The sequence below is a fragment of the Leptopilina heterotoma genome, unplaced genomic scaffold (assembly GCF_015476425.1).
Source record: "Leptopilina heterotoma isolate Lh14 unplaced genomic scaffold, ASM1547642v1 Lhet_114, whole genome shotgun sequence".
Lineage (NCBI taxonomy): Eukaryota > Metazoa > Arthropoda > Insecta > Hymenoptera > Figitidae > Leptopilina > Leptopilina heterotoma.
In genome coordinates this window covers 6,833,260-6,860,944 of record NW_025110833.1, presented here as the reverse complement: position 1 = coordinate 6,860,944, position 27,685 = coordinate 6,833,260, and the positions used below count along the sequence as shown (strand labels likewise).

Genomic DNA, 27,685 nt, shown 5'->3' with positions numbered 1-27,685 from the left:
ATTCGTAAAAATGTAACGGAGCATTTTTTTGTTCGAGTAAAAATACTTTTCGAGTAAAATTTTTTCCTTTATTTTCTAAAAATTCAAAAATTTTTATTTTCAATGAAAATTTGTAATTGACAAATAGAATTTATAAACATTTGTTTCGTTTATTTAAAAAAACTGTATTTTATTAAAAGAAATTGTAATTAAAAAATTGAAATAATGTAAATTATTCCCTTATGAAAATTGAAAATTTTCTATAAAAATATTAAGAAACGGGAATATGTAGATTTTTTGTCCCCAAAATAAAAGAATGAGTTTGCGAACAATATTGTTATTGAGAAATAAAAATTATGCATAAAATGGGAATTTATTTACTATTTCTTAATCATAATTTTTTAAAAAATTATTTTTTTTATACATAAAGAAGAGAAAAATTTGCATAATTTAGATCAGTCAAACGAAATTTGTTATAAAAAAAAGCATATAATAAACAAAATGGGTAAATTTTTCATTTGTTAATCATAATTTTTTTTAAATTTTCTAATTTCTAATATTATTTTATTATTTATTATGAATCATGAAAAAATACCTGCATATTTTCGATTTATCAAAACAAATTTTTTTTTAAAGAAAAAAAAAACAAAAGAATACACAAAAACTAATTTTAGGTGTGGACAGAATGAAAGAATGAATAAGACGATTATTATAGTTAATTTTTACATTCTCATCAAAAATGAGAAAGTCTTGGATTTGTCCGATTTTTTCTATTTAAAAGGCTCTGTTTTTAATTAAAGTCTATTAAAATAAGGAAATTTAAAGGTTTTGGTAATTTTTTTTAATAAAAAAATTAAAAATCATTCAAAGTTAGGCAAAAATATTTTTTAAATTGAAAATTCTTTAGTAATAAATTTTAATTTAACGCAGTGACAGTAACTTTTGAAAAATTCCTCCTCAAATGAATTTTGTTTTCTACACAGAGAAAAAAAAAATTGTTAATATTGAACTAAAAAAATATCGTTTGTTGTTGTTAGAAAATTTTGTTATTACCTCAACAGATTTATTGTTATTAGAAAACATTTGAATTGTTAGGAAAAATTAATTTCTAAATATTTCTAAAGAGATAAGAAAAAGACCGGAAAAAATTATCTCAGATGTTTGTCGTTTGTGTAATTTTATTAAATTTTATTATAGAAAAAAAAAATATTGAATCATCGTAAATTCACGATGTCAATTATTTCTCGTGTAGATAAGAAAAAAAAGAAACCCACAACCTCAAGGGAATCGTATTTGACAAATGAATCGGGTAATCATATATATATAGAGAGAAAGAGGGCAATGATCTGAATTTATTGGGGGTTTTTCCTTGTTTGCTTGTTCTTGCCCTGGCGGAACCTTTTCAATCTCCTCGTGTATTTGACGAGAGAGAGAGAGAGAGAGAAAGATAGAAAATACACACACATACACAAACTATGTTTGAACGTTCATTCGAGTAGAAACGGCTTTTCATCTGGAAAAGCGCGTTAACTTGTGCGTAACGCAAAAACATATGATAAATATATAGGAATATGCATGTATATAAATGTAGGTACAAATCTATGTAAATATGTATATATATATATGTACCTCCCCCCCCTCTCTTATATATAATATATATTGAGATAGAGGGAAAGAGAGCGAGAGAGAAAGAGAAAAGCGCGTGCACCTTCACCCATTGGGTTGCGCGCATAATAGAATTTATATTTTCGTCATGAATGGCCTCGCGCATCGCTGACCCGCGTAAATGGGAAACGCGGTATCGACGACGACAGCGACGACACTCGACGTTTCGCTCGCCAAATCGACGATGTCGCCTGGAATTAACGTGTCATCCTCTATAATAACGAATAACGATAATAACGCTAGTAATTAGCCCCTTCAGACTCGACATCCCTATACACGTGTATATACTCACAGTTTGTGCGCCCCCCCCCCCCTCTGTCCCTCGCGACTTCATTTCACGATTTATTATTCACAACAAAAAAAATATATATATACTCCTTTTTACTCGAGATGTTAATAAAAAAAAAGAAATTTTCTCTCTTTGTCCTCTTATATATATTATATATTCGCATTCAATTTTTGTAACGAAAAAAAAAATTATTTTTTGAGCGCAATTTATTTTTTCTTTTTATTTTATGTATTCGTGAATTTTAAGCAGGAAATTAATAATTTTCTTGATAGAGTCGTAGGGCTCGAACTAGATCCGTAAATTTGCTTCATGTCCGTAAAAGTCAGTTTTCTTTTTTTAAAAAAAGGTTCGTATACTTTGATTGAGAAAAGACAAAAAAAAGTTGTACGTAAATATTGGCGAATTTTAGAGAAATTACAAATTATTGCAAAAATTCAATTATTTTTAAATTTAATAAAGTTCTTCGTAGAAATTCAATTATTTTCAAAAATTTTCCTCAATCCTATGATTTTTAATATCCACTTTTTTAATAAAAGTTTCCAAAATAATAAAAATTTCTCAGGGATTCAATATTTTTTTAAAAATAATTGAATTTTCAAAAGGTTTCAAATTAAAATCTTTGAAAATATGAATTTTTCATATTTTTAACTATAACACAATTCTGTGGAATTAATTTTTTTTCAAGAATTAACTTTAATAATTTCAAAAAAAAAATCTTCAATTAAAGTTTAATTGCGGATTTTTTTTTGTTGAAATTATTTGAAGTTAATTCCACAGAATTGTTATAGTTAAAAATTTTATTTTCTAATATATATTTAATAGAAAAATTTACAAATAATTAAAATTTTGTAAAATTGAATTGTAATTATTGTTTACTATTATTGATTTTTTTTTTATAAATGTCATAACGATAAATTAGTAAAAATAGTTCTTTTTCGATTTTTGGAAGACAGGTAAAAGTAAAAAAAAAAGAAAAAATAAACGTTTATTTGTTTTTATTAAAAAAAAAAATGAAATTTTGTAAAATTTTATATATTTATTTATAACAATTAATTATGTAGCGCGATTTGGACGAAATGGTATTTTCTTTATAGCTTGTTAATCAGTGTAAATAAATAAATTAATAAATAAGTAAGAAGCCGCATTCCATAAGCGATTATAAAAGTCTAGAGACCTTATAGATTTATAACCATTTATGGAATACAGTTTCCAATTAATGTTAATTAATAATTAAAAGGAATAAATTGATTTAAAAATTAGATATAGAGATGGAGATTTAATAAATAATAATTTAACGGTTTTCTTTCACTTTTTGTACCTACGTCTGTTTATAAAATATAAATTCAAATAAATAAAAATAAGTAACGTTTCTTTTTTTTTCTTTTACCTCTGCTTACTGAAATAAATGAACAAATGCTTCTTAACTTTTTTAATAAATTTTCTTTTTCAATGTTTTTGAATTTTAAAAATTAATGCACTGAAAATTACTAAATTCTTTCAAAGTTTTTATCAAAAAATTTCAAAATAATTCATTTGAAGAATTTTATCAAATTTTTTTTTAAATAATTTAATTCTTTCGAGAAAATTTAATTAAAATTGTATTTGAAAATAATATTGAATTCTCGCAAAAAATATTATTATTTATAAAATCGAATCGAATTCTACCAAAGAATGTTATTAAAATTATTGAAAAGTAATTTAATTATTAACAAGAATTTTATTCAAAATTTTTTTTAATAATTGAATCTTTTCGTGAAATTTGATTTAAATTGTTTTGAAAATAATTGAATTCCTGCGATAAATTTTACTGTTTTAGATAATTGAATTCTGCCAAAGAATATTTTATTAAAAATTTTGGAAAATAATTTAATTCTCATCATTAAAAATTTGTTTAAATAATTTAATTCTCATCATTAAAAATTTGTTTAAATAATTTAATTCTTGCGAAAAATGTTATTATTATTTTTGAAAATAAATAAACAAGAATATAGTTAATTATGTAGTTAATAACTGAATTTTAAAAATTTTTGAATCTGAAAGTATTCAAAAATTAATGTTTATATTTGAAATTATAAAATTTTTTATTTTGAAAAATAATAAATGGAACAGTAGTTTTAAGAACTTTTAAGAATATTATTATAAAAAATGAAGAATAATTGAATGTTTCTCAAAATTGAATTCTCATAAAGAATTTTATAAATAAATGTTTAAATCATTAAATTCTTTCGACTAATTTTTAATAAAATTTTTATGGAACAGTAAAATGTTTTATCTATATTTTTTAAATGTTTAAAAACATTTTTATTATTACTTGATATATACACAGCTTTCGCAAAATTTTCAAGAAATCTAGTTTCTTTACAATATTTCTTAAAATTCTTCAAATATCGCAAATTGCTTTAATTTTCTTTAAATTTGAAGAAAAATCTTCCAATCTGGCAGATAAATATAAAAATAAACGAAAATAAATAAACTAAAAAAGTAAAGAAAATAAAAATTTAAAAAAAGTACCATAACTTTTTTTTTACTCCCATTGCACGCTTGTTCGACTCAAACCGAGCGGTGTAATTTTTTTTCTTAACACTTCCGGTGCGCAATACGCACATATATAGTTTCAAGAAAATATTCGCAAATCAAAAAAAAAAAAGTCTCGTGTACAAGAAACATAAATTCTACAATGGGCAAAATATAGCATTTGATTCTGGGTTAAGGGAAAAAGGGGGGAGGGGGTTGGGGAGAAAAGGAGGGATGGTATGAACTGATAAGGCTATAGAGAAGGTAAGGGTGAATCTGAGGTTGGCAATGGCATGCCCAGCCAGTCAACTACTCGAGCCGCGCCAAGTTTTGCATACATATTCATAAATAAGATACTTGCTTTTTCCCTTTCCTTGGCTTACATTTCCGTCAGCATAACTTGCTTTATTGGCCGTCGATAAAATTATAAAAAAAAAAAAAAAAAAAAAAAAAAAATTTGCTCACCAAAAAGAAAAAAGGCGACAAGCGAAATTATTCTCTAGCAGACGGCCAGTAAGAACAAGAGTTAAGAAAAGATGAAAGTAGAGGAGGGGGGGGGGGGATTTCTTGAGAAATTTGCATGTACTTCGTCTCTTCTACATCATTATTAGGGTCAATGGGGAAAAAATTTTTTCCACCTTTTTTCTCATTTCTTTACTTGTTAATAATTTAATTTGAATATTATAATTAGTTTTTCTAATTTTCTCAATTTTTTCTTTTTAGCAATTTATTCAAAAAAATAGAAAAAGATTTTTGCAACCATGCACCGTTGCAATTTCGCAAAGAAACTGTTTGTCAGCAATTTAAATAGCAAGCGGCAAAGCGAAAATTACGAAAATGACGAAAATTTAAATAGCAATGCGAAAATTACTTTTCCGAAAAAATTCCTTTCAATAAAATTTTAACAAATAAATTTAAATTTAATCACTAACGTTGAAGTAATTTTTGAATTATTCACAATAATCGTGCTATGGAATAAGAATTAAAAAAAGTACGATAAATCTCAATTTAAATTACAAAAAAAAAAAAAAAAATTCGCGATTAATCAGAAATTATATTGGATAATGTTGGGATAAAGATTAATTTTGTAGGAAAATTTGCATGGAATTCTTAAGCAACGTCGTCCTTATAAGTGCGCTCTTCTGATTAAGACATCGTTAACGAGCGTCGCCTTCGTCGTCCAACCCTCCCTCTTCTCCCTCAAATAGAGTTTTTGCGAGAAAACGAACGCTGCAGAAATTATAAAAGAAAGAGATCCTCCTTCTGCATTGAAAATAGTTTAGTAGTATAAGAAGCTCCTGGGCGAGAAAGCAAAAAGATGAGATTGGAAATAAGACGTAGATGAGTGGAGAGAGGGGGGAGGGTCGGGGGGGGGGTAGAGGGAGTCTCTAATTTTTCGTTAAAATGCAACGGATAATGAGACTTTGACTTTGTTTCGGAATTAATTGTATTGGATATTTTCTGATAAAATATTATTTCACCGGATAATTACTAATTATTAAAGTTGAGAGAGAGAGAGAGAGAGAGAGAATCAAAAAAATTTTTCATTTTAATTTGAAATAGTTTTTCCTTCTATTATTATATTTATAAAGAAATTTTTCGATGATGGAAAAATTATTGTTATTTTTATTTTAAAAATAATTTTAAAATTAAGAGAAACTAAATTTCTGTTCAATTTAATTTTTGAATTACTGGTTTTAATTTATTCTTTCAAATTAATTTTAATGTACTTTTTAAATTAATTTTAATGTACTTTTCAAATTAGGTTTAATGTATTTTTAAAATTAGGTTTAATTTACTTTTAAATTAAGTTTCATTTACTTTTTAAATTAGTTTAAATATATACTTTTCAAATTAAATTCAATTGACTTTTCAAATTAGTTTTAATTTAGATTTCAAATTAATTTTTAATTTATTTTTTCGATTCATTTAATTTACTTTTTAGATTCATTTAAATTACTTTTTAAATTAGTTTTAATTTGATTTTCAAATATTTGGAATAATTCATAAATATTTCAAAATATATTTTATTATCTAAATAAATAGAAAAAAAATTGTTTAAAAAAATTTTCATGACAGTTCTCAAATTACTTACTGCGCTTTCAGGACCTAAGTAAATTTTCGCTTTTGTAAGTTCAAAATGACACTCACCTGAAACAGAAATTTTTTTTTTAATTAGTAAGTTTGTTTGTATTTTTCTTAATTATATTTTTAAATATATATACAATTACAATTTTTTTTTGAAATATACAATTAAAAATATTTTGAATAATTGAAATTTTGTGAAATTTAATTGAAAACAAATAATTTTTTTCAAGAATTTTATTACAATTTTTAAAAATCAACTTTTAAAGAATTTTAATTGCAAAATTTTGGAAATAATTTGATTCTCAGAAATTTTAATGAAAAATTTTAAGTGTAAATTTAATAAAAAATTAAATTATAAAAATAATATTAAAATATTTTTGAAAATAAATAAATTCTCAGAATTTTTTTATTTCAATTTTTTCAAATTCAATTATTTTCAATATTTTCAATTACATATTTCCGAAAATTCAAATACATAAAAAAAATAATAACAGTTCAGAATTATTTTTAACATTTTGGAGAAAAAAATTATGTTTAAAATTTTTAATAAAAATTCATAAAAAAAATGAATTACTTCTTTTCTAAAATTATACAAAAATTCAATTAAGAAATTTAATTATTTTCGAAAAATTACATTACAATATTTATGAACAACTAATTCTTCAAATTGTTTTATCTTAATTTTTTAAGATTTCTAAGAAATCATTTTTAATTAAAATTCTTCAAAAATTTGATTATTTTTTTTTTATATTTTTTAAAAATTCAATTATTTTGAAAAGATTTTATCAAATTTCTATTATTTTTCAACGATTTTACTAAATTTTAATTATTTTTTAAAAAGATTTTATCAAATTTTAATTATTTTTCAAAGGTTTTACCAAATTTCAATTTTTTAAACTTTTTTTTAATTCTATGTAGGTAATTAGAAAAATATTGTCTTTCAAAAATTATTTAGAAATATTTTGAAAAGATTTTATCAAATTTCTATTATTTTTCAACGATTTTACCAAATTTCCATTATTTTTAAAAAGATATTATCAAATTTCAATTATTTTTAAAAAGATTTTACCGAAAATTTCAGTTATTTTTCAAAGATTTTTTTCCAAATTTCAATAATTTTTTAAAGATTTTACCAAATTTCAATTATTTTTCAAAGATTTTACCAAATTTAAATTATTTTTCAAAGATTTTACCAAAATTCAATTATTTTTTAAAAGATTTCACCAAATTTCAATTTTTTAGACTTTTTTTTAATTCTATGTAGGTAATTGTAAAAATATTGTCTGCCAAAAATTATTTAGAAATATTTTGAAAAGATTTTATCAAATTTCTATTATTTTTCAACAATTTTACCAAATTTCAATTATTTTTAAAAAAATTTTACCAAATTTCAATTATTTTTCAACGATTTTACCAAAATTCAATTATTTTTAAAAAGATTTTACCAAATTTCAATTTTTTAGACTTTTTTTTAATTCTATGTAGGTAATTGTAAAAATATTGTCTTTCAAAAATTATTAAGAAACATATTATTAAAAAATTTTAAGAATTTCTTTATTAAAATTTTTGACAATTTTCTACCTTAATATCTTTAAAAATAAAAATGTACAGCTTCAATTATTATAAAAAATTGAATTTTTCTATTTTAAATAATTGAATTCCCGAAGAACTTTTTGGAAAATTATTAAATTAATTAATATAGATAATAATTGATTCACAGATATGAAGTTTAGTTAAAAATTGTAGAAAATAATTGAATTTTAGAAGGGTTATAGTCGTAATTTTCTAGAAATTAATAAATTTCAGAAATTGACATATTTAAATTTGATTTCCCGTGGAAAAAGAATTGAGGTGGAACTTACAATTGGTGGAGATTAAAAAAGGTGGAAATTACAATTGGTGGAAGTTAAAATTGGTGTAAATAAAAAAGCGACTTTTTTGGCTCGTTAAAGTCAATCCGAGGTTTGAATTGGCGAAAATTACAATTGGTGGTTTTACAATTGGTGGAATTTACAGTTGGTGAAAGTTTCAATTGGTGGAAAATACAATTGGTGGAAAATACAATTTGTGGAAAATACAATTGGTGAAAGTTATAATTGGTGGAAGTTACAATTGGTGAAATTTACAATTGGTGGAAATAAAAAAGCGACTTTTTTGGCTTCTTAAAGTCGATCCGAGGCTTAAATTGGCGAAAATTACAATTGGTGGAAATTACAATGGGTGGAAGTTACAATTGGTGAAAGTTACAATTGGTGGAAAATACAATTGGTATAAAATACAATTGGTGGAAAATACAATTTGTGGAAAATACAATTTGTGGAAAATACAATTGGTGGAAAATACAATTGGTGGAAATAAAAAAATCGACTTTTTTCGGCTCGTTAAAGTGGATCCGAGGCCTGCTTTAAATAAAACGATATTTCATTAATAAAAAAACCCGTAATAATAAAAATGGAATTAAGACTACACACTTTTCATGAAATATAATGACAGTAAGTTTCAATTTTGATCATTGTAGTGGAAAATTAGTGTTAAATTATCTATGGCGAATGGTTGAGCGCATTTTAGAGAGAAGTGTAGACATTACCTGACAGCGAGGGACAATATAATAACGAATGTAGATATATATATATATATATGTAGGTGTGTATTGGTTAGAGTACGGCATACATGCCATCGACGAATCGTGAGGCAACTAATCGGACTCATCTATTTATATTAATTATCGGCGATTAGCAATACCAATTAATCGCATTATCCGTGGAGCCGCTGCGGCGGTGGCGGCGGCGGCAGGAGTGGCACCGACGAGTCGGATCCCCAGTTGTGCGCGCTCCGCCTCGTGAGTAATTTACTGTTATTGGTCAAATTATGCCACGGTCGAATGCATATTTATGCGGTTAATTATAATTAACGATAAAACACTGCCGAGAATGACGGTCGAGCGTTTAACTCGCCCTCGACCGTCGAAACTCGCCCGTCAACGACGTTCGCTCTTCTTCTTCATCTTTTTTTTTCTCTTTTAAAATTCTTTTCCTCAAAACTCTTTCTCTTTTTCCTCTCGTTTTTCTCTTATTTCCCGGTTTTCCCCGAGAAAGAAAAAACTTTAATTTGGCATATTTCAATATAAATAAAGAGAAAAACCCAATCACATTTAATGGAGGCGCATCAAATTATATCCAAAGTAACAAGTTTTATTGAATTATATTTCCAAAAGATACTTTTTCCCCATTTCTTTATTTTATTGAAAAACTTGTCCGAGAATTTGTAAAATATTTTCTTTTTTCTTTTATTTTTTAATTTCTAATAAAATTGACAGTCTGTTTAATATTTCAGAATAATTATTTTTTGTTTGTTTCAGTCTTCGTCGTCTTTTTTTCTTTTATTATTTGATAAAAAGGTGCAGACAATTTGAAATGAATATTCAATCGTTTTAGATGAAAAGCTTTTAATATTTTAACGTCTAGATATTATTTTTTCACTTTATTATACAGCACAGTGAAGTCTGATGAGCTGTCTCAATTTCTATGTGAAAATAATTCAGTCTATTAAAATAATGCACAAATTATTTTTATATATATTTTTAGCTGCTTTTCATCTATAAAATCGACGATTTTAATCGATTCTCCACGTATATATATATGGTGGAATTTATTATTTTAAATTTGATCATTTATATTTAAATGGGTGAATATAAGTTTGTAAAATTTCTTTTTCAAATTTTCTTCATTATTATACTTTAGCGGAACGCTTGTGAATTTTATTAGGAATACAATATTATTGTAATTAAAATTTTTATTTTTCCTTAAATCTATCTTTTAGATTAATTAATCGTTGTATTGTTTGCTTTTTTGTTTCCTAAACTTTTTAATAATTTTTATGAAAATTTTTGAAAATAATTGAATGCTTTCGACAAATTTTATTCAAATTGTATTGAAAATATTCAACTCTCGTGAGGAAGTTTTATTATTTATGAAAATTATTGAATTGTTTTTAAGAATTTCTTTGAATTTTTTGAAAATAATTTAGTTTTTTTTAATAGTTCTAATTAAAAACTTTAAAAGTACTTGAATCTTGTAAACAATCTATTTCATGTTTTTTAAATAACTTGATTCTTTTCAGAATTTTATTACAATTTTTTTAAATAATTGAATTAATTGAAGAAATTTTATTAAAATATTGAAAATAATTGAATTCTTTCATAGAATTTCTTTAATTTTTTAAATAAATTTGATTTTGTAAATAATTATAATAATTTTATTAATACATTTTTTTTAAAGTTACTAGCCAAACTATCCGCGCGCGGGAATGTTGTATGGGGCTGCTTATTTTAAACAATTTAAAAAATTTTAAAGAAATAATTATTATAACCTAACAAAGAGATTTAACTAACTAAAATTCAAATAATTTCACTCAATGGTCTCAATTTAAATAGAATTTACATTACTAGACTTAAACTATGGCTAGAACTAGAACAATTACAATTAGTGTCTGGGTCATCTTTTGCATTGCTTATTTTATAAAGCCATTTTAAATTAAATACTTTTTAAAGATATAATAATTATTACACACTGAAAAAAGTTTTACTTGAAATAGCGATAAGTTTCTCTAGAATAACGAAAGTATTAATTGAAGTACTGAAAAATTTCGCTACTAAAGGGAAATCTGTAGTTCATCCAGCTAAATATTTTTTGCCGTGCATAACGAAAAAAGAATTAAATTAACATCAGATTTTCTACATTAAAAAAAAACGAATTCAAATAGAAATTAATCATTTTACAACTTAACCAAATTCACCCCAGAAATCACTGAATTCGATAATTTAGAAGAAAGTCAGACAAAAGCAGGGTTCCTACAGAATCTGGAAATCATGGAAATCATGGAAATGGTATGGAATTTTTAAAAGGATTCTGGAAATCAGGGAAATCATGGAAAAGGCCTGGAATTTTTAAAAGTTTCTAAATTTTTTCAGTTTTCCATTTTTTCTCTTGAATAAAAATTCAAATAATAATAAAGCTAAATGGCATAAAAGACAAAAAAAAATGTTGAATTTTAAGAAATTCGATTTTTCGGATTTTTGATAATTTTTAATAATTTTTTATTTTTTACCAAAGAGTCGAGACAATTTAATAAGTAAAGTATTTTCCAAAAGCACAAAAATAATAAAGCTAAATCCTATAAAAGAGAAGAAAAAATGTTGAATTTTAAGAAAATCGGATTTTTGAATTTTTTCGAATTTTTGATAATTTTAGATTTTTTACCAAAGAGTCGAGACTATTAAATAAGTAAAGTATTTTCCAAAAGCACAAAAATAATGAAGCTTAATCCCATAAAAGAGAAGAAAAAATGTTGAATTTTAAGAAAATCGAATTTTTGAATTTTTTCGAATTTTTGATAATTTAAATTTTTTACCAAAGAGTCGAGACAATTTAATAAGTAAAGTATTTTCCCAAAGCACAAAAATAATGAAGCTAAATCCCATTAAAGAGAAGAAAAAATGTTGAATTTTAAGAAATTCGGATTTTTGAATTTTTGATAATTTTCGATAATTTTAGATTTTTTACCAAAGAGTCGAGACAATTTAATAAGTAAAGTATTTTCCAAAAGCACAAAAATAATGAAGCTAAATCCTATAAAAAAGAGGAAAAAATGTTAAATTTTAAGAAATTCGGATTTTTGAATTTTTTCGAATTTTTGATAATTTTAGATTTTTTACCAAAGAGTCGAGACAATTTAATAAGTAAAGTATTTTCCAAAAGCACAAAAATAATGAAGCTAAATCCTATAAAAGAGAAGAAAAAATGTTGAATTTTAAGAAAATCGGATTTTTGATAATTTTAGATTTTTTACCAAAGAGTCGAGAAAATTTAATAAGTAAAGTATTTTCCAAAAGCACAAAAATAATGAAGCTAAATCCTATAAAAAAGAGGAAAAAATGTTAAATTTTAAGAAATTCGGATTTTTGAATTTTTGATAATTTTCGATAATTTTAGATTTTTTACCAAAGCGTCGAGACTATTAAATAAGTAAAGTATTTTCCAAGAGCACAAAAATAATAAAGCTAAATCCCATAAAAGAGATGAAAAAATGTTGAATTATAAGAAATTCGGATTTTTGAATTTTTTCGAATTTTCGATAATTTTAGATTCTTTACCAAAGAGTCGAGACTATTAAATAAGTAAAGTATTTTCCAAGAGCACAAAAATAATTAAGCTAAATCCTATAAAAAAGAGGAAAAAATGTTAAATTTTAAGAAATTCGGATTTTTGAATTTTTTCGAATTTTTGATAATTTTAGATTTTTTACCAAAGAGTCGAGACAATTTAATAAGTAAAGTATTTTCCAAAAGCACAAAAATAATGAAGCTAAATCTCATAAAAGAGAAGAAAAAATGTTGAATTTTAAGAAAATCGGATTTTTGAATTTTTTCGAATTTTTGATAATTTTAGATTTTTTACCAAAGAGTCGAGAAAATTTAATAAGTAAAATATTTTCCAAAAGCACAAAAATAATGACGCTAAATCCTATAAAAAAGAGGAAAAAATGTTAAATTTTAAGAAATTCGGATTTTTGAATTTTTTCGAATTTTTGATAATTTTAGATTTTTTACCAAAGAGTCGAGACTATTAAATAAGTAAAGTATTTTCCAAAAGCACAAAAATAATGAAGCTAAATCCTATAAAAAAGAGGAAAAAATGTTAAATTTTAAGAAATTCGGATTTTTGAATTTTTTCGAATTTTTGATAATTTTAGATTTTTTACCAAAGAGTCGAGACTATTAAATAAGTAAAGTATTTTCCAAAAGCACAAAAATAATTAAGCTAAATCCCATAAAAGAGAGGACAAAATGTTGAATTTTAAGAAATTCGGATTTTTGAATTTTTGATAATTTTCGATAATTTTAGATTTTTTACCAAAGAGTCGAGACAATTTAATAAGTAAAGTATTTTCCAAAAGCACAAAAATAATGAAGCTAAATCCTATAAAAAAAAGGAAAAAATGTTAAATTTTAAGAAATTCGGATTTTTGAATTTTTTCGAATTTTTGATAATTTTAGATTTTTTACCAAAGAGTCGAGACTATTAAATAAGTAAAGTATTTTCCAAAAGCACAAAAATAATGAAGCTAAATCCTATAAAAAAGAGGAAAAAATGTTAAATTTTAAGAAATTCGGATTTTTGAATTTTTTCGAATTTTTGATAATTTTAGATTTTTTACCAAAGAGTCGAGACTATTAAATAAGTAAAGTATTTTCCAAAAGCACAAAAATAATTAAGCTAAATCCCATAAAAGAGAGGACAAAATGTTGAATTTTAAGAAATTCGGATTTTTGAATTTTTGATAATTTTCGATAATTTTAGATTTTTTACCAAAGAGTCGAGACAATTTAATAAGTAAAATATTTTCCACATTAAAAAGTTTGACATTAAAAAATATATAAAAAATGCCAATACTTAACCCACAAATAATTTTCAAAACAAACAAATGAATGCAGATAATTTGCTAACGGAAAGGAAACTTACGATTATTATAATATATTGATTAAAAATTAAATTCTTCTGAAGAATTTTATTAGAGATTTCGTACACAATCAAATTCTTTTGAAGAATTTCTCTAAGTTTTTGAAAATAATGTAGCTTTTCAATAACTTTAATTGATAATTTTTTAAATAATTGAATTTTACAAACAATTTCTTTTAATTTTCTAAAATAATCGTGACAGTTAATAGTAATAATTGAAAATTTGATTATTAAATTTAATTAAAATTTTTTTTAGAAATAATTGAATCCATGCAAAGAAATTTATTATTTATGAAAATAATTGAATTCTTATAAAAATAATTTAATTTTTTTACAAAGAATTTGACTACTTATAAAAATAATTCAGTTGTATTCAAAAATTTTATTAAAATTTTAGAAAATAATTGAATCTTTTCAAGGAAATTTTATTAAAAATTGTTTAAATAATTGAATTTTTTGAGAAATTTAAAGAAAAATTTTATTTCAAATAATTAAATTCCTGCGAAGAACTATTTATCAAAAAATATTTGAATTCTTCACAAGAATTTTATTATTTATGAAAGTATTTGAATTTTTTTGTAATTAAATTAAAAATTTTTTTGGAAATAATTGAATTCATGCGAAGAAATTTATTATTTATGAAAACAATTGAATTCTTATAAAAATAATTTAATTTTTACGAAGAATTTGACTTTTTATAAAAATAATTGAATTGTATTGCAGAATTTTATTAAAATTTTAGAAAATAATTGAATTCTTTCAAAGAAATTTTATTAAATTTTATTTAAATAATTGAATTTTTTGAGAAATTTTTAAAAAATTGCATTATAAATAATTGAATTCCTGCGAAGAAGTTTACTATTTATAAAAATATTTGAAATTCCTCCCAAGAATTTAATTATTTATGAAGAAAATTGTATTTTCCTGTATATTTTATTAAAATTTTTGGAAATAGTAAATAACAATCAATTAATAAAGTAGAAAATAATTGAATTTTTTTGGGAAATTTTTATTTTGAAAATAATTGAATTCTTATAGAACTAATTTAATTTTTTTACAAAGAATTTGAAAAAATTTATAAAAATAATTTAATTGTATCGAAGAATTTTATAAAAAATTTTAGAGAGTAATTGTATTTTTTCAAAAAATTTATTAAAAATTTGTTTAAATAATTGAATTTTTTGTAAAAATTTTTAAAACTTGTATTGTAAATAATTGAATTCCTACGAAGAAGTTTACTATTTATAAAAAATATTTGAATTCTTCTAAAGAATTTTATTATTTATGAAAGTAATTGAATTTTTGTAGAGATTTTATTAAAGCTTTTGTAAATAATAAACAATAATGAGTAATTAGTAAATTAGTCAATAATTCCTTTTTTTTAATTTTGAATCTGAAATTAATCAAATTTGATGTTGATATTTGAAAATAAAATTTTTTTCTAATTTTTATAATAATAACAACAAATTGAATACAGCGTAAAATTTAGTTTAGATTTATATTTATAAAATTTCTCTCGAATAAAAATACTTCCATTTCATTAGGTAAATTATGTATTTGGTAGAAATATTTATTTACAATACTATCAAACCTCGTTAAGTGAGACAGAAAGACTTTTCTTTTTAGCGAGAGCTTACTGTATTTTAAAACTGTCAAGTCAAAAGAAAAATTATCAAGACTTGACTGTATATACTAAAAAAAAATTTTTTTACCTCCCGTTATTTTGTCTTGAATATAAAAAATGTGTGTCTCTCTTTCTCTCTCCCTCCCCTCTTCTCTTTGTCGCCAATTACAAGAAAAGTAATTACATTCCCTATTTTTTTCTCCTCTCAACAATATTATTTTTCTGACTCTCTCTCTCCCTCTCCTACCTTGGACAAAAAGCCATTAAAACACAAATACTTTTTAAAGTAATTGAAAAATTTTTATATTACCCATAGAGAAAATGAGAAGAAAAGCTTATAATAATTACTTTAGGAAATAAACCGGAGTCAGTGTTCTCGGTTAATGATCGTTATAAACGCGAAAGGTTTGGAAAGGCGATTATCGCAGGAAATAATGATTCCCCGCTCGAAGGAACAATTTTGCAGATCCGGGTGTAATCGGAATAACGATTAGTCAATTAATTAACGTACAAATAATTATTAGCGAAGACGCGAGAAATCGTTCGAAGGTGGGAGGGAGGGAGGGGGAGAATATTGAGGGTTACGGGGGGGATGAGAGGGTTGACGAGAAATCATAGCAAAGGGAGGGAGGGAGGGGATTTAGAAGAGAATTGAGTAAAGTGGAGGAGAGAGAGAGAGAGGAAGTAAAATCTAGAAACCAGCTTTCGAGTCAATTCGATTTTCACCTTCGATTGGAAATTATTGAGAAAATTAATTATGCGTTAAGTCTACGAAACCTCACTTGATAATCACGAGTGGCACTCTTTTTTTCTTCATTCTCCCCTCACCCCCCTCTTTTTTCAGTCTTTTAAAATATATAAACAGCACATTCTCCAAGGGTGGAAATTAAAAATAAAAAAAACGTTCAACTGAAGAGTGAAAAAAAAAAATGTTTTTCTTCTATTTAAAAAGAGAAAAATGAAAAATGATTTTTAATGACTTTTGATTATATTCCAATAGAGAGGAAAAAAAATTAGATTCGATTTATAATGAAATAATGAGAGAAAGAGAGAGAGAGAGAGAGAGAAAAAAAAATTATGGATTAATCAGATCTGAACTCCTCTCGTTTAAAAGAGAATGATTTATATATATTTTACACTGATGAGTTTCATCGTCAGTCGTTATCCAGATGATCATCTTTTAATTCCAAGTGCAATTATCATTTTAAAGAGAGCATTTGCCAATTATAATGTGGGCGTTCAATTTCTTTGCTGTATTCATACGGAATATAACTGTATTTTGCTCTATTAATTATTACCTAATTATCATGTGTGACTCATTCGTTTAATTAAACAAGTTTAATAACAAGGTTTTGATGATGCTTTTTCTTTTTTTAACAAAAACCCTCCCATTTGTAATTTCGTATTTTTCTATTTTGAAAATTTTATTCTTCTTTTTGACAAATAGAAAATAAATGTGATTGAATTAAAAACTTTAGGAATTTATTTTTTTTTATGAGCATTGAAGGTCTGTGTTTATATAAAGGCAAACAAACATAAAAATTGACTAAATAAATATAAATAATTTCTATAGAAATTATTTATAAATAAATACAATTACAAAACTGCTCTTAAACTTAATAAAAATTTTCAATATTGACCGATGAGTAATGGATTGATTATTAATTTTAATAAAAGTGGTTGTATATCTGGCAGAGGTGAATAAGGTATCTAAGGGAGGATGTATCAATAGATGCTGTAAATGTATAGGAACGTTCGCCATTGTAACCCTTGTCATAAACCATAGAAACAACCGTAAATCGACGGCAAAAGCAAGAACGCTCGATATATATCAATCTACGTCCACTTCTATTTGGTGGTAATTAATCACAAAGCAGACATTCTGTATATATACCTACTTAACATTCAGTTGTTACGTGTAGCGCGTAAACCCACCAAGAAAACTTCCAAGTCTCGTGAGACTTTAAAAAAGAGCATTTAAAAAATTTATGTACGTGAATTAGTAATATGCAAATAACATTATATCCTTTAAAAACAACGAAACAGCATAATTAGGTAATTATTAATGATGGGTTTATTTAGATTTTGTTTTTTAATCTTTATTTCTTTATTTATTTCATTATAGCATTGTAGAAGTATTTTTTCAGAAATCTTTTTAAAAATAATAAATTCAAAAAATTATTATTTTAAAAATAATAGAATTTAAAAATTTTCTAATTTAAATTTTTGTTGAAAACACTAAAAACATTCAATTTTAGAGAAATTAGAAATAATTGCAGAAATCCAATTATTTAAAAAAATAAATAAATACAACTATATTCGAAATTTGAAAATTATCTTTATAAATAACAAAATTCTCTTCCAAAGTTCAATTATTTTCATAAATTTCAAAAAAAAATTCTTGTCCTAATTTCAATTATTTTCAAAAATAAAATGCATTTTTCTAATTTCAATTATTTTCAATATCTACTATTTTAATAAAATTTCCCAAAACGAATTCAATTATTTAAAATAAATTTTAATACAATTTTATGTGAACATTTAATTATTTTCATAAATAATAGAAATTTCACAGGAATTCAATTATTGAAAAATAATACAATTTTTTTAAGGAATTCAATTATTATTTTCATAAAAAATAATTTAAAATTTAAAAATTTTTAAAATACTAGAATTTAAAAATTTTCTAATTTAAATTTTTGGTAAAAACACTAAAAAAAATTCAATTTTGGAGAAATTAGAAATAATTGCAGAAATTCAATTATTTTCAAAACAAGAAATAAAATTCTTCTTATAAAATTCAACTATGTTCAAAATTTGAAAAAAATTCTCGTAAAAATCCCAATTATCTTTATAAATAATAAAATTCTTCTCCCAAGTTAAATTATTATTATAAATGTCATAAAAATTCTTGTCCTAATTTCAATTATTTTCAAAAATAAAATGCATTTTTCTAATTTCAATGATTTTCAATATTTAAGCTTTTAATAAAATTTTCCAAAACGAATTCAATTATTTTAAAAAAATTTTAATACAATTTTATGTAAACATTTAATTATTTTCATAAATAATAAAAATTTCACAGAAATTCAATTATTTTCATAAATAAAATACAATTTTTTTAAGGAATTCAATTATTATTTTCATAAAAAATAATTTTAAATTAATTTAAAATTTAAAAAATTTTTAAAATAATAGAATTTAAAAATTTTCTAATTTAAATTTTGTTAAAAACATAAAATTCAATTATTTTCGTAAATGTCAAAAAAAAACTCTTGTCCAAATTTCAATTATTTTCAAAAATTTTTTTCTAGTTTCAATGATTTTCAATATTTAAGATTTAAATAAAATTTCCCAAAACGAATTCAATTATTTAAAAAAATGCTTAATGTAAAGAATTAAGTTATTTTCAAAAATTTTTAATAAAACATTCTTTGGAAGAATTCAATTATTTTTATAAACAGTAAAATTCATCGGAGGAATTCATTTATTTTCAAAACAATTTTAATCAAATTTCACGAAAAGATTCAATTATTTAAAAAAATTCTTTAATAAAATTCTTGTGAAGAATTAAATTATTTTCAATAATTTTAATAACATTCTTTGGATGAATTCGATTCTTTTTATAAATTATAATATTTTTTGCGAGAATTCAATATTATTTTCCATACAATTTTAATTAGATTTTCCCGAAAGAATTCAATTATTTAAAAGAATAATTTTTATAAAAATCAAATGACTAATTATTTTGAAATTTCTCGATAAAAACTTTGCAAGAATTTAGTAATTTTCAGTGCATTCATTTTTAAAATTCAAAACATTGAAAAAGTAAATTTATTAAAAAAGTTGTGAATTTGACTTTTTCTAATAATAATTGAATTGTATCGAAGAACTTTATAAAAATTTTAAAAAATAATTGCATTTTTTAGAAGAAATTTTATTTGTAAATTTGTTTAAATAATTAAATTTCTTTAAGAAATTTTTTAAAAATTGTATGGTAAATAATTTAATTCTTGCAAAGAAGTTAACTATTTATAAAAATATTTGAAATTCCTCCGAAGAATTGAATTATTTTTGAAAAAAAATTGAATTTTTGTGGATATTTTATTAAAATTTTTAGAAATAAATAAATAATAAATAACAATTAATTAATAAAGTAGAAAATAATTGAATTTTTTGGGGAAATTTTTTCTTTTGTTGAAAATAATTGAATTCTTATAAAACTAATTTAATTTTTTTGCAAAGAATTTGACAAAATTTATAAAAATAATTTAATTGTATCGAAGAATTTTATAAAAAAATTTTAGTAAGTAATGGTATTTTTTCGAAAAATTTTATTAAAATTTTGTTTAAATAATTAAATTTTTTGTGAAATTTTTTAAAAATTGTATTGTGAATAATTGAATTTCTGAGAAGAAGTTTACTATTTATAAAAAAATATTTGAATTCTTGAATTATTTAAAAAAAATTTTGATAAAATTCTTCAAATGACTTTCATTATTTTGAAAGTTTTTTGATAAAAATAAAAACTTTGCAAGAATTTAGTAATTTTGAGTGCATTAATTTTTAAAATTCAAAGCATTGAAAAAGAAAATTTATTAAAAAAGTTGAGAAGCAAACAGAAACTAACTTCAAACTGCGAACAGATTCAAACACAAAAATATTAATTTATTTATTCTTTAAAATTGTGTGTGAAATTTAATTTCATTTATCATATTTTAGAAAAAATTATAACCAAAATCGGAAGAAATTTTTTGACTAGTTTAAAGATTTTTAAAGATAAATAAGAAAATTTTTATTCCTTTAAAAAATTTAAATAATGCATTTGTTTGAAAAAGTCCTAGATAATAATAAATCACAATAATCCTATTATGTAAATGATAATAAATAAAAATATTTATCTAAAATTTCATCTCCTGTCTAATTAACTTAAAATCTCTTTTTTGCAGTGACGCAGCATACCGCACTGTTTCGAGAGTTATCGAAGAGGATACAGTACTCGACAGGACACCGAAGAATGTTTGCAAAGTTGTCCGGAATCTCTGATTTCAAGGCGATAAGAAGAGAGGAAACACAAGAAGTAAAGGGTTAAGTTGAAAAAATATCAATAAGACAATACTTTTTATTACTTCCTATACGAAGAAAAATGTTTTATTTAAATCTATCAAATCGTTTCTTTAACTCCCATGTTTTATGCTAAAAAGTATAAAATTGTTTTAAATACAAAATATATCTCTATTTTTCATGTTAAAACATTTTTAAATTCTCAAGAAAATTTTTGTTTAACATCATTTTTTATTATGAGATTACGTGCTACCCATGAGATTTTAATTTTTTTTAAGCCAATAAAATTTATTAAACAAAAATGTAAGAATTTACGGGACATTTAAGGGATTTACGGACACCTAGTTCGAGCCCTGAGAGAAAAATATATTTTGTATAATAAAAATAATTTTTTTTTTTGAAGACAAATATATGTTGAAGAATAAAAATAATTTTTTTTAAGACAAATATATTTTGCAGAATAAAAATAATTTTTTTTAAGACAAATATATTTTGCAGAATAAAAATAATTTTTTTTAAGACAAATATATTTTGCAGAATAAAAATAATTTTTTTTAAGACAAATATATTTTGCGGAATAAAAATAATTTTTTTTAGTCAAATATATTTTGTAGAATTTAAAATAATTTTTTTTAAGAAAAATATATTTTTTAGAATAAAAATAATTTTTTTTTTAGAAAAATATATTTTTTCTATTTTTTTACCAATCGGAAATGAAAAATTTGAAACAGTTTTGGATGAGGTTGAGAGTGATTCGAAGATGATCGGAACGATTAGCAAGAGCAGAAGAGGAATATACATATATATATTTGGTCGGATAGTTTGAACGTGCGTCAGTGTTTTGTGGAAAGCCGGAGGCCACTTCTAAATTACACCCCATGGATTCAACGTGTTCATCCGGCTTTCAGAGTCGTCTGTCGTCGTTAAATGTATATAGTGTTCGTACACACCTGCACACACGCCTATAAATCCCCCCTCTTCACAGGAAAAGCTCCAGTCAGTGTGACAAAGAAGCAAGCTTTTTTTTTTTTTTTTTTTGAGCGCGACACAAAATGCGAAGTAGCTCTCTTTCATTGGCCCTAGCGTAAAGCGTGAAATAAAAATAAAGAGGCTCAGTATTATTTGAAACGAGAATCCTCAGGGTGCTTCTTTCTCACTTTCTTTCTTTATCTTTTTTCCTCTCTTACTTTCTCTTTTTTTCTTTTTCTTTCCTTTTTTACTTTCTTTCTCCTTTTTCTGTTTTTTTACTTTCTTTTTCCTTTTTCTGTCTTTTTTTACCTTCTTTCTTCTTTTTTTCTTCTTTTTCTTTTTTTACTTTCTTTCTCCTTTTTTCTTCTTTTTCTTTTTTTACCTTTTTCTCCCTTTTTCATTTTTTTCTCTTTCTTTTTCTATATTTTTTCTCTCTTATTTCCCCCTTCCCCCCATCGTCACTCCCTTAGCATTTTAGACTCTGTGTTTTCGGTGGTGACGAGAATTTGCAAATTCAAGCCCCAGCTCCGAGAGACAAACTGTTGAATAGTGTAAAAAAACCAAATGTTTTCTCTACGTGGGGGAAAAAAGGAGAGAAAAGTAATAAGTCGAAAAATAAGGAAAAAATAACAGAAAATAAAAAAAGAAAAATAAAAAAATAGAAAAGAAAATTAATAGAAAATAAGAGAAATAGAAAAGAAAATTAATAGAAAATAAAAAATAGAAAAGAAAATTAAGAGAAAATAAAAAAATAGAAAAGAAAATTAATAGAAAATAAAAAAATAGAAAAGAAAATTAAAAGAAATTAAAAAAAAAATAAAATAAATAGAAAATAAAAAAAATAGAAAAGAAAATTAGAGAAAAGAAAAAAATAGAAAAGAAAACTATAGAAAATAAGAAAAAAATAGAAAAGAATAGAAAATAGAAAATGAAATAATAGAAGAAAATAAAATATAAAGAACAAAGTGTGTAAGAGTAATAAATGTTCGTTTTTAGTAAGATCACGTCAAACTTGACAATGACCAGTGTGAATAAAATTTTAATTTCAATCTACGAACATACACACTTTTATATACACACAACCACCATTCATTTATTTTTAATAAAAATATATCTCTCTCACAATTTCCCTTGACACTCAACCAATGTGTGTATCTATATAAGACCAGCTACCCAAACGTAATACCTCAATATTAAAATTTAATATCCAGATATTGAATTTTTAATAGCAATTTTTTTTCAACTCTAATAAAATTCTATATTAAGCAATAAATCTAAAAACAAATTTTACATTACGTATGTATCACTTCAAGTTATCCAAAAAAGCTGTTGTAATATATTGTATTCTACGTATACGCAATTTACCAGTTTTAATAAATTTTACTTTTCTTTTATCTCTTTTTGAAAAAATGGTTTTTAAAATAACATGTTTTCGAATTAATAAGTTTAAAAAACATTGTCAAAGTTCTCAACATTGAAAAATGAAGGAAATTTATTAAAATTTTTATTATATTTTTGTTTGACTCAAAAAAAAATTGATGAAAAAGTTTCTAAATGTTAAATTCAAGTTTTTAATTTTTATTGCAATCTGTAATTTATGAATATTTTTAAAATAAAATTTGTATTTAATTTTTTTTAAGAAAAAGAAACTGAAATATAAAGCCAAATAAACTAAAAACTTTTTACTTCATTTTCTAAAGAAAATTATCAATTTTAAAAATAATAGAATTTAAAAATTTTAAATTCAAATTTTTATTGAAAACACTAAAATAATTCAATTTTGGAGAAATTGCAAATAATTTATTGTAGAAATTCAATTATTTTCAAAAGTAATAAAATTCTTCTCATAAAATTCAATTATGTTTAAAATTAAAAAAAAATTCTCGTCAAAATCCCAATTATCTTTGTAAATAACAAAATTTTTCGCCCAAAGTTCAATTATTTTCAAAAATGACAATAAAATTCTTGTCCCAATTTCAATTATTTTCAATATCTACTATTTTAATAAAAATTTCCGAAAAAAATTCAATTATTTAAAAAAAAATTTAATAAAATCGTACAAAAACATTTAATTATTGTCAAAAATATTAGAAATTCCACAGGAATTCAATTATTAACAATTTTTTACAAAATTTCTTCGCAATAATTCAATTATTCTCATAAATTTTTAATTATTATAAATTATTATAAAACATGAAGAAATCGATCACTCCGAGTCTTCGACTCGGAGCAATCAATTTCTTCATGTTTTATAGCAAAATACTTTTATAAGTTGTTTAATTTAAAAAAAGTTTGAATTTGGAATTTTTGAATGTCTTAATACTTGTGGAAAAATAATAATTAAATATTTATTTAAAAAAGAAATTATTGATGTTTTCGAATAATTTTACAATTAAAGAAATTCGTAAAAATGTAACGGAGCATTTTTTTTCGAGTAAAATTTTTTCCTTTATTTTCTAAAAATTCTAAAATTTTCATTCTTAATGAAAATTTGTAATTGACAAATAGAATTTATAAACATTTGCTTCGTTTATTTAAAAAAAAAAATTAATTTTATTAAAAGAAATTGTAATTAAAAAATTGAAATAATGTAAATTATTCCCTTATGAAAATTGAAAATTTTCTATGAAAATATTAAGAAACGGGAATATGTAGTTTTTTTGTCCCCAAAATAAAAGAATGAGTTTACGAACAATATTGTTATTGAGAAATAAAAATTATGCATAAAATGGGATAAAATGGAAATTTTCTAATTTCTAATATTATTTTATTATGAATCATGAAAAAATACCTGCATATTTTCGATTTGTCAAAACAAATTTTTTTTAAAGAAAACAAAACAAAAGAATACACAAAAATTAACTTCAGGTGTGGACAGAATGAAAGAATGAATAAGACGATTATTATGGTTAATAATATATGGTCAATAAATGCCCTTGTAATAAAATTAAAAATAATAAATAATAAATAAAATAATAAAATAAAATTTTACAATTACTTACAGTGCTTTTTATGGGGCTCATGTTTTTATATTTATGTTTCGTTTAAGTTAAAAGTGACACTCACCTGAAACAGAAAAGAAAGTCAAAATTAGTAAAAAATTATAATTTATTATAATTATAATTTACAATTTATAATTTATAATTAAATTAATAAATCCTATTTAAATATTTGATAACAAACAAAATTAATATTAATATTAATATTACAAAAATAATTATAATATTTTGAAAATATAAAAGTAAAATATTAAAAAATATAAAAGTATATAAATTAAAAAAATTAAAAAGTATAAATATTTTTATTTTAAAAAAATTTAAAAGTATAAATATTTTTAATTTAAAAAATTCCTAAAAAAGAAATATTTTAATTTTCCGAATTATCGACGAAAAAGTGAATTTTTCTCTCTCTTCCTTTTCGCAATAATTCTATTTACCTCTTAAATAAAGAGGATTCTACTTAAAACGGTTATCGAAAGCTCGATCAAACTCGTCTGGTGCGGTATTATCTGAACGACTTTTTTTCTGAAATTAAAGGCCGACAATAATAATACATTTTTTTCCCCTTTTTTCTCCAGGGACTATATATATATATATATATATATATATATATATATATATATGTGATGTGAAACTCGAATCGGTTTCTGACAAAACTGCGGGGAAAATTCGTGTTAGAAGAAAAATACCCGGTAGTTTATCTCTTTTTTTTCTTTCCTTTTGCACTCTATTTTTTACTGTTTTATTCATTCATTTTCTTATCAGAAAGAAAAATGAAAACCATTTTTTTAGTCTTTTCTAAAAGAAAGTAAATATTTGCAAAAAGTCAATTTTACTGAAAATTAATAAAATGAATTTTAACGATTTTTGTTATTAAAATTCTCGAATTTGTTTTTTTTGAAAATAAAATAAAAAATAAAACGAGTAAATTTAATAATACAAAAAATGTTTGTTAATTTATTCGTTTCTGGAGTGTTCTGCTTTTTTCTTATTTGTTTTTATTTATTTTTATTTGTTTCTCTGTTATTTTATTCGTTTCTCTGTTATTTTCTCTGTTTTCTCTGTTATTTTTTACATATTCGTTTTATTTTCCAAAACAGAAAAAAAATGATTTATACGCTTTATTTTCAAGTATGCTTGAATCTTTTTTTGAAAATGAAATTTTCCTATCCGTCGAAAAATGCTGCTTTTCCGCAGTTTGAATTGAATAAAAAAAATCCAACTGACAGGATTCATCTTTGTCAAGGGAAAAAATAAATGTTCCCCTAAACGCAGATATGGATACTTACAGGGAATAAACCGTGTTCCTGTAATTATTTTTTTCCATTAAAAGCGAAAGGGTATTAAAACAAGGCCACATTTAACCGACTCTCAATTTCGTGAGCGATCGTCAGCTCTCAATACGATGAAAAAAAAAAAAAAATCTTTTAGGAAAGAGTAAAAGCTCAAATATGATTTCGAGTCGAATCGATCCCACGAATCGAGAGGACAGATACTGATAGAGTTCGAACAGGAATATAGAGACTGATAGGGACGAATAGCAGAGGGGGTTTGACGATATGAATCTAGGATTTGGTATATACTAAACATGAAGTAATAGTAGTAGTGGTGGTAGTAGGAGAAATAGTAGTAGTAGTAGTAGTAGTAGTAGTAGTATTATATATAGCAGACATTATATGTACTATATTATATACACATATATTTGGAACCTAAATGTGCGTGTGTAATATTGTCATGTATATATAGTTATGACAGACAGCCACTCACCCATAGTAAACGCACTCTATATATTCACGCACTACCAAGACTGATACTGAAATGCTCGGCTAGGTATCTCCGATATTTATGGCCAATATTTCCGATTCAGTTGGCTACTATCAAAGCCCTTACCAGTTCAACATGTCGGCAATAAAAAAAAAAACGGGATAAAATTATATCCACATTGCGCCCTGGTTTTGACTTTCGTCACATATGCCCGCACATATATATTTTGTGGATGGTGCAGAAGCGAAAAAGGCTTAGGAAAACCTCTCCTGATATTCAGACAATTTTACTTTACCAGGATTGACACAAACATTTAATTTTCTTGTTCCCTGACTTTTCCCTAATTTTCAGACAAAATTTTCCCCTTCTCCCAGATCCACTAAAGAATATTCTGATTCACTCTAAAAATTATTAGATACCTCAAAAAAATTTTCTATTATATTTCATTCGAAATTTCTCTAATTTTAAAATTATTCCAAAACGACAATAACTTCTTTTTTAGAATTAGAATTTATTTATTTTGTCCCAGGAAACAATAAGAATTTACAGTGTTGCCAGATTGGAAGATTTTTCTTTAAATCTGAAGAAAATTAAAGCAATCTGCGATATTTGAAGAATTTGAAGAAATATTGTAAAAACTTGAAGATTTTTTGAAATCTTACTGTTCCATAAAAATTTTATGGATTTTTATTTTATTTGTTTCCATTTTATTAAAATTAGTCGAAAGAATTTAATGATTTCAACATTTATTGATAAAATTCTTTATGAGAATTCAATTTTGAGAAACATTCAATTATTCAATAAATTCCTAAAAAAAACAAGAATTCAATTAGTTAAAAAAAATTTTAATAAAATTCTCCTCAAACATTTTATTATTTTTGTAAATAATAAAAATTTCACAGGAATTCAATTATTTACAAATTATTTGGTTTCATAAATTATTATTCAATTATTTTCAGACATAATAAAAGTCATCGCAGAATTTCAATTATTTTTAATACAATTTTAATCGAATTCCTTGAAAAATGTAACTATTCTTAAAAATTTTATTGAAATTTGTCATAAAGAATTCAATTATTTAAAAATTTGGTAATATAATTCTTTATGAGCATAATAATATACTTAAAAGTTCTTAAAAGTAATGTTCCATTTATTATTTTGCAAATCAAAAAATTTTATATTTTCAAATATAAACATTAATTTTTGAATAATT

The 27,685-nt window shown here is 23.0% G+C and overlaps 1 protein-coding gene across 6 annotated transcripts in view; it reads right to left on the bottom strand.

Moving 5' to 3' along the window:
* The window catches only part of LOC122507295 (protein bric-a-brac 1-like), a 603,721-nt gene that overhangs the window by 285,507 nt on the left and 290,529 nt on the right, over positions 1-27,685 (bottom strand). The window contains exon 3 of one of the 6 annotated variants that reach the window (XM_043619969.1): positions 24,744-24,775. The exons of the other annotated variants lie outside the window; for them this stretch is intronic. Within the exon in view, the coding sequence (XP_043475904.1) occupies positions 24,759-24,775 (17 nt within the window). The 3' untranslated portion in view covers positions 24,744-24,758. Of the gene's footprint in view, positions 1-24,743; positions 24,776-27,685 lie in introns of those variants that run through there. 6 annotated transcript variants of the gene reach the window in all.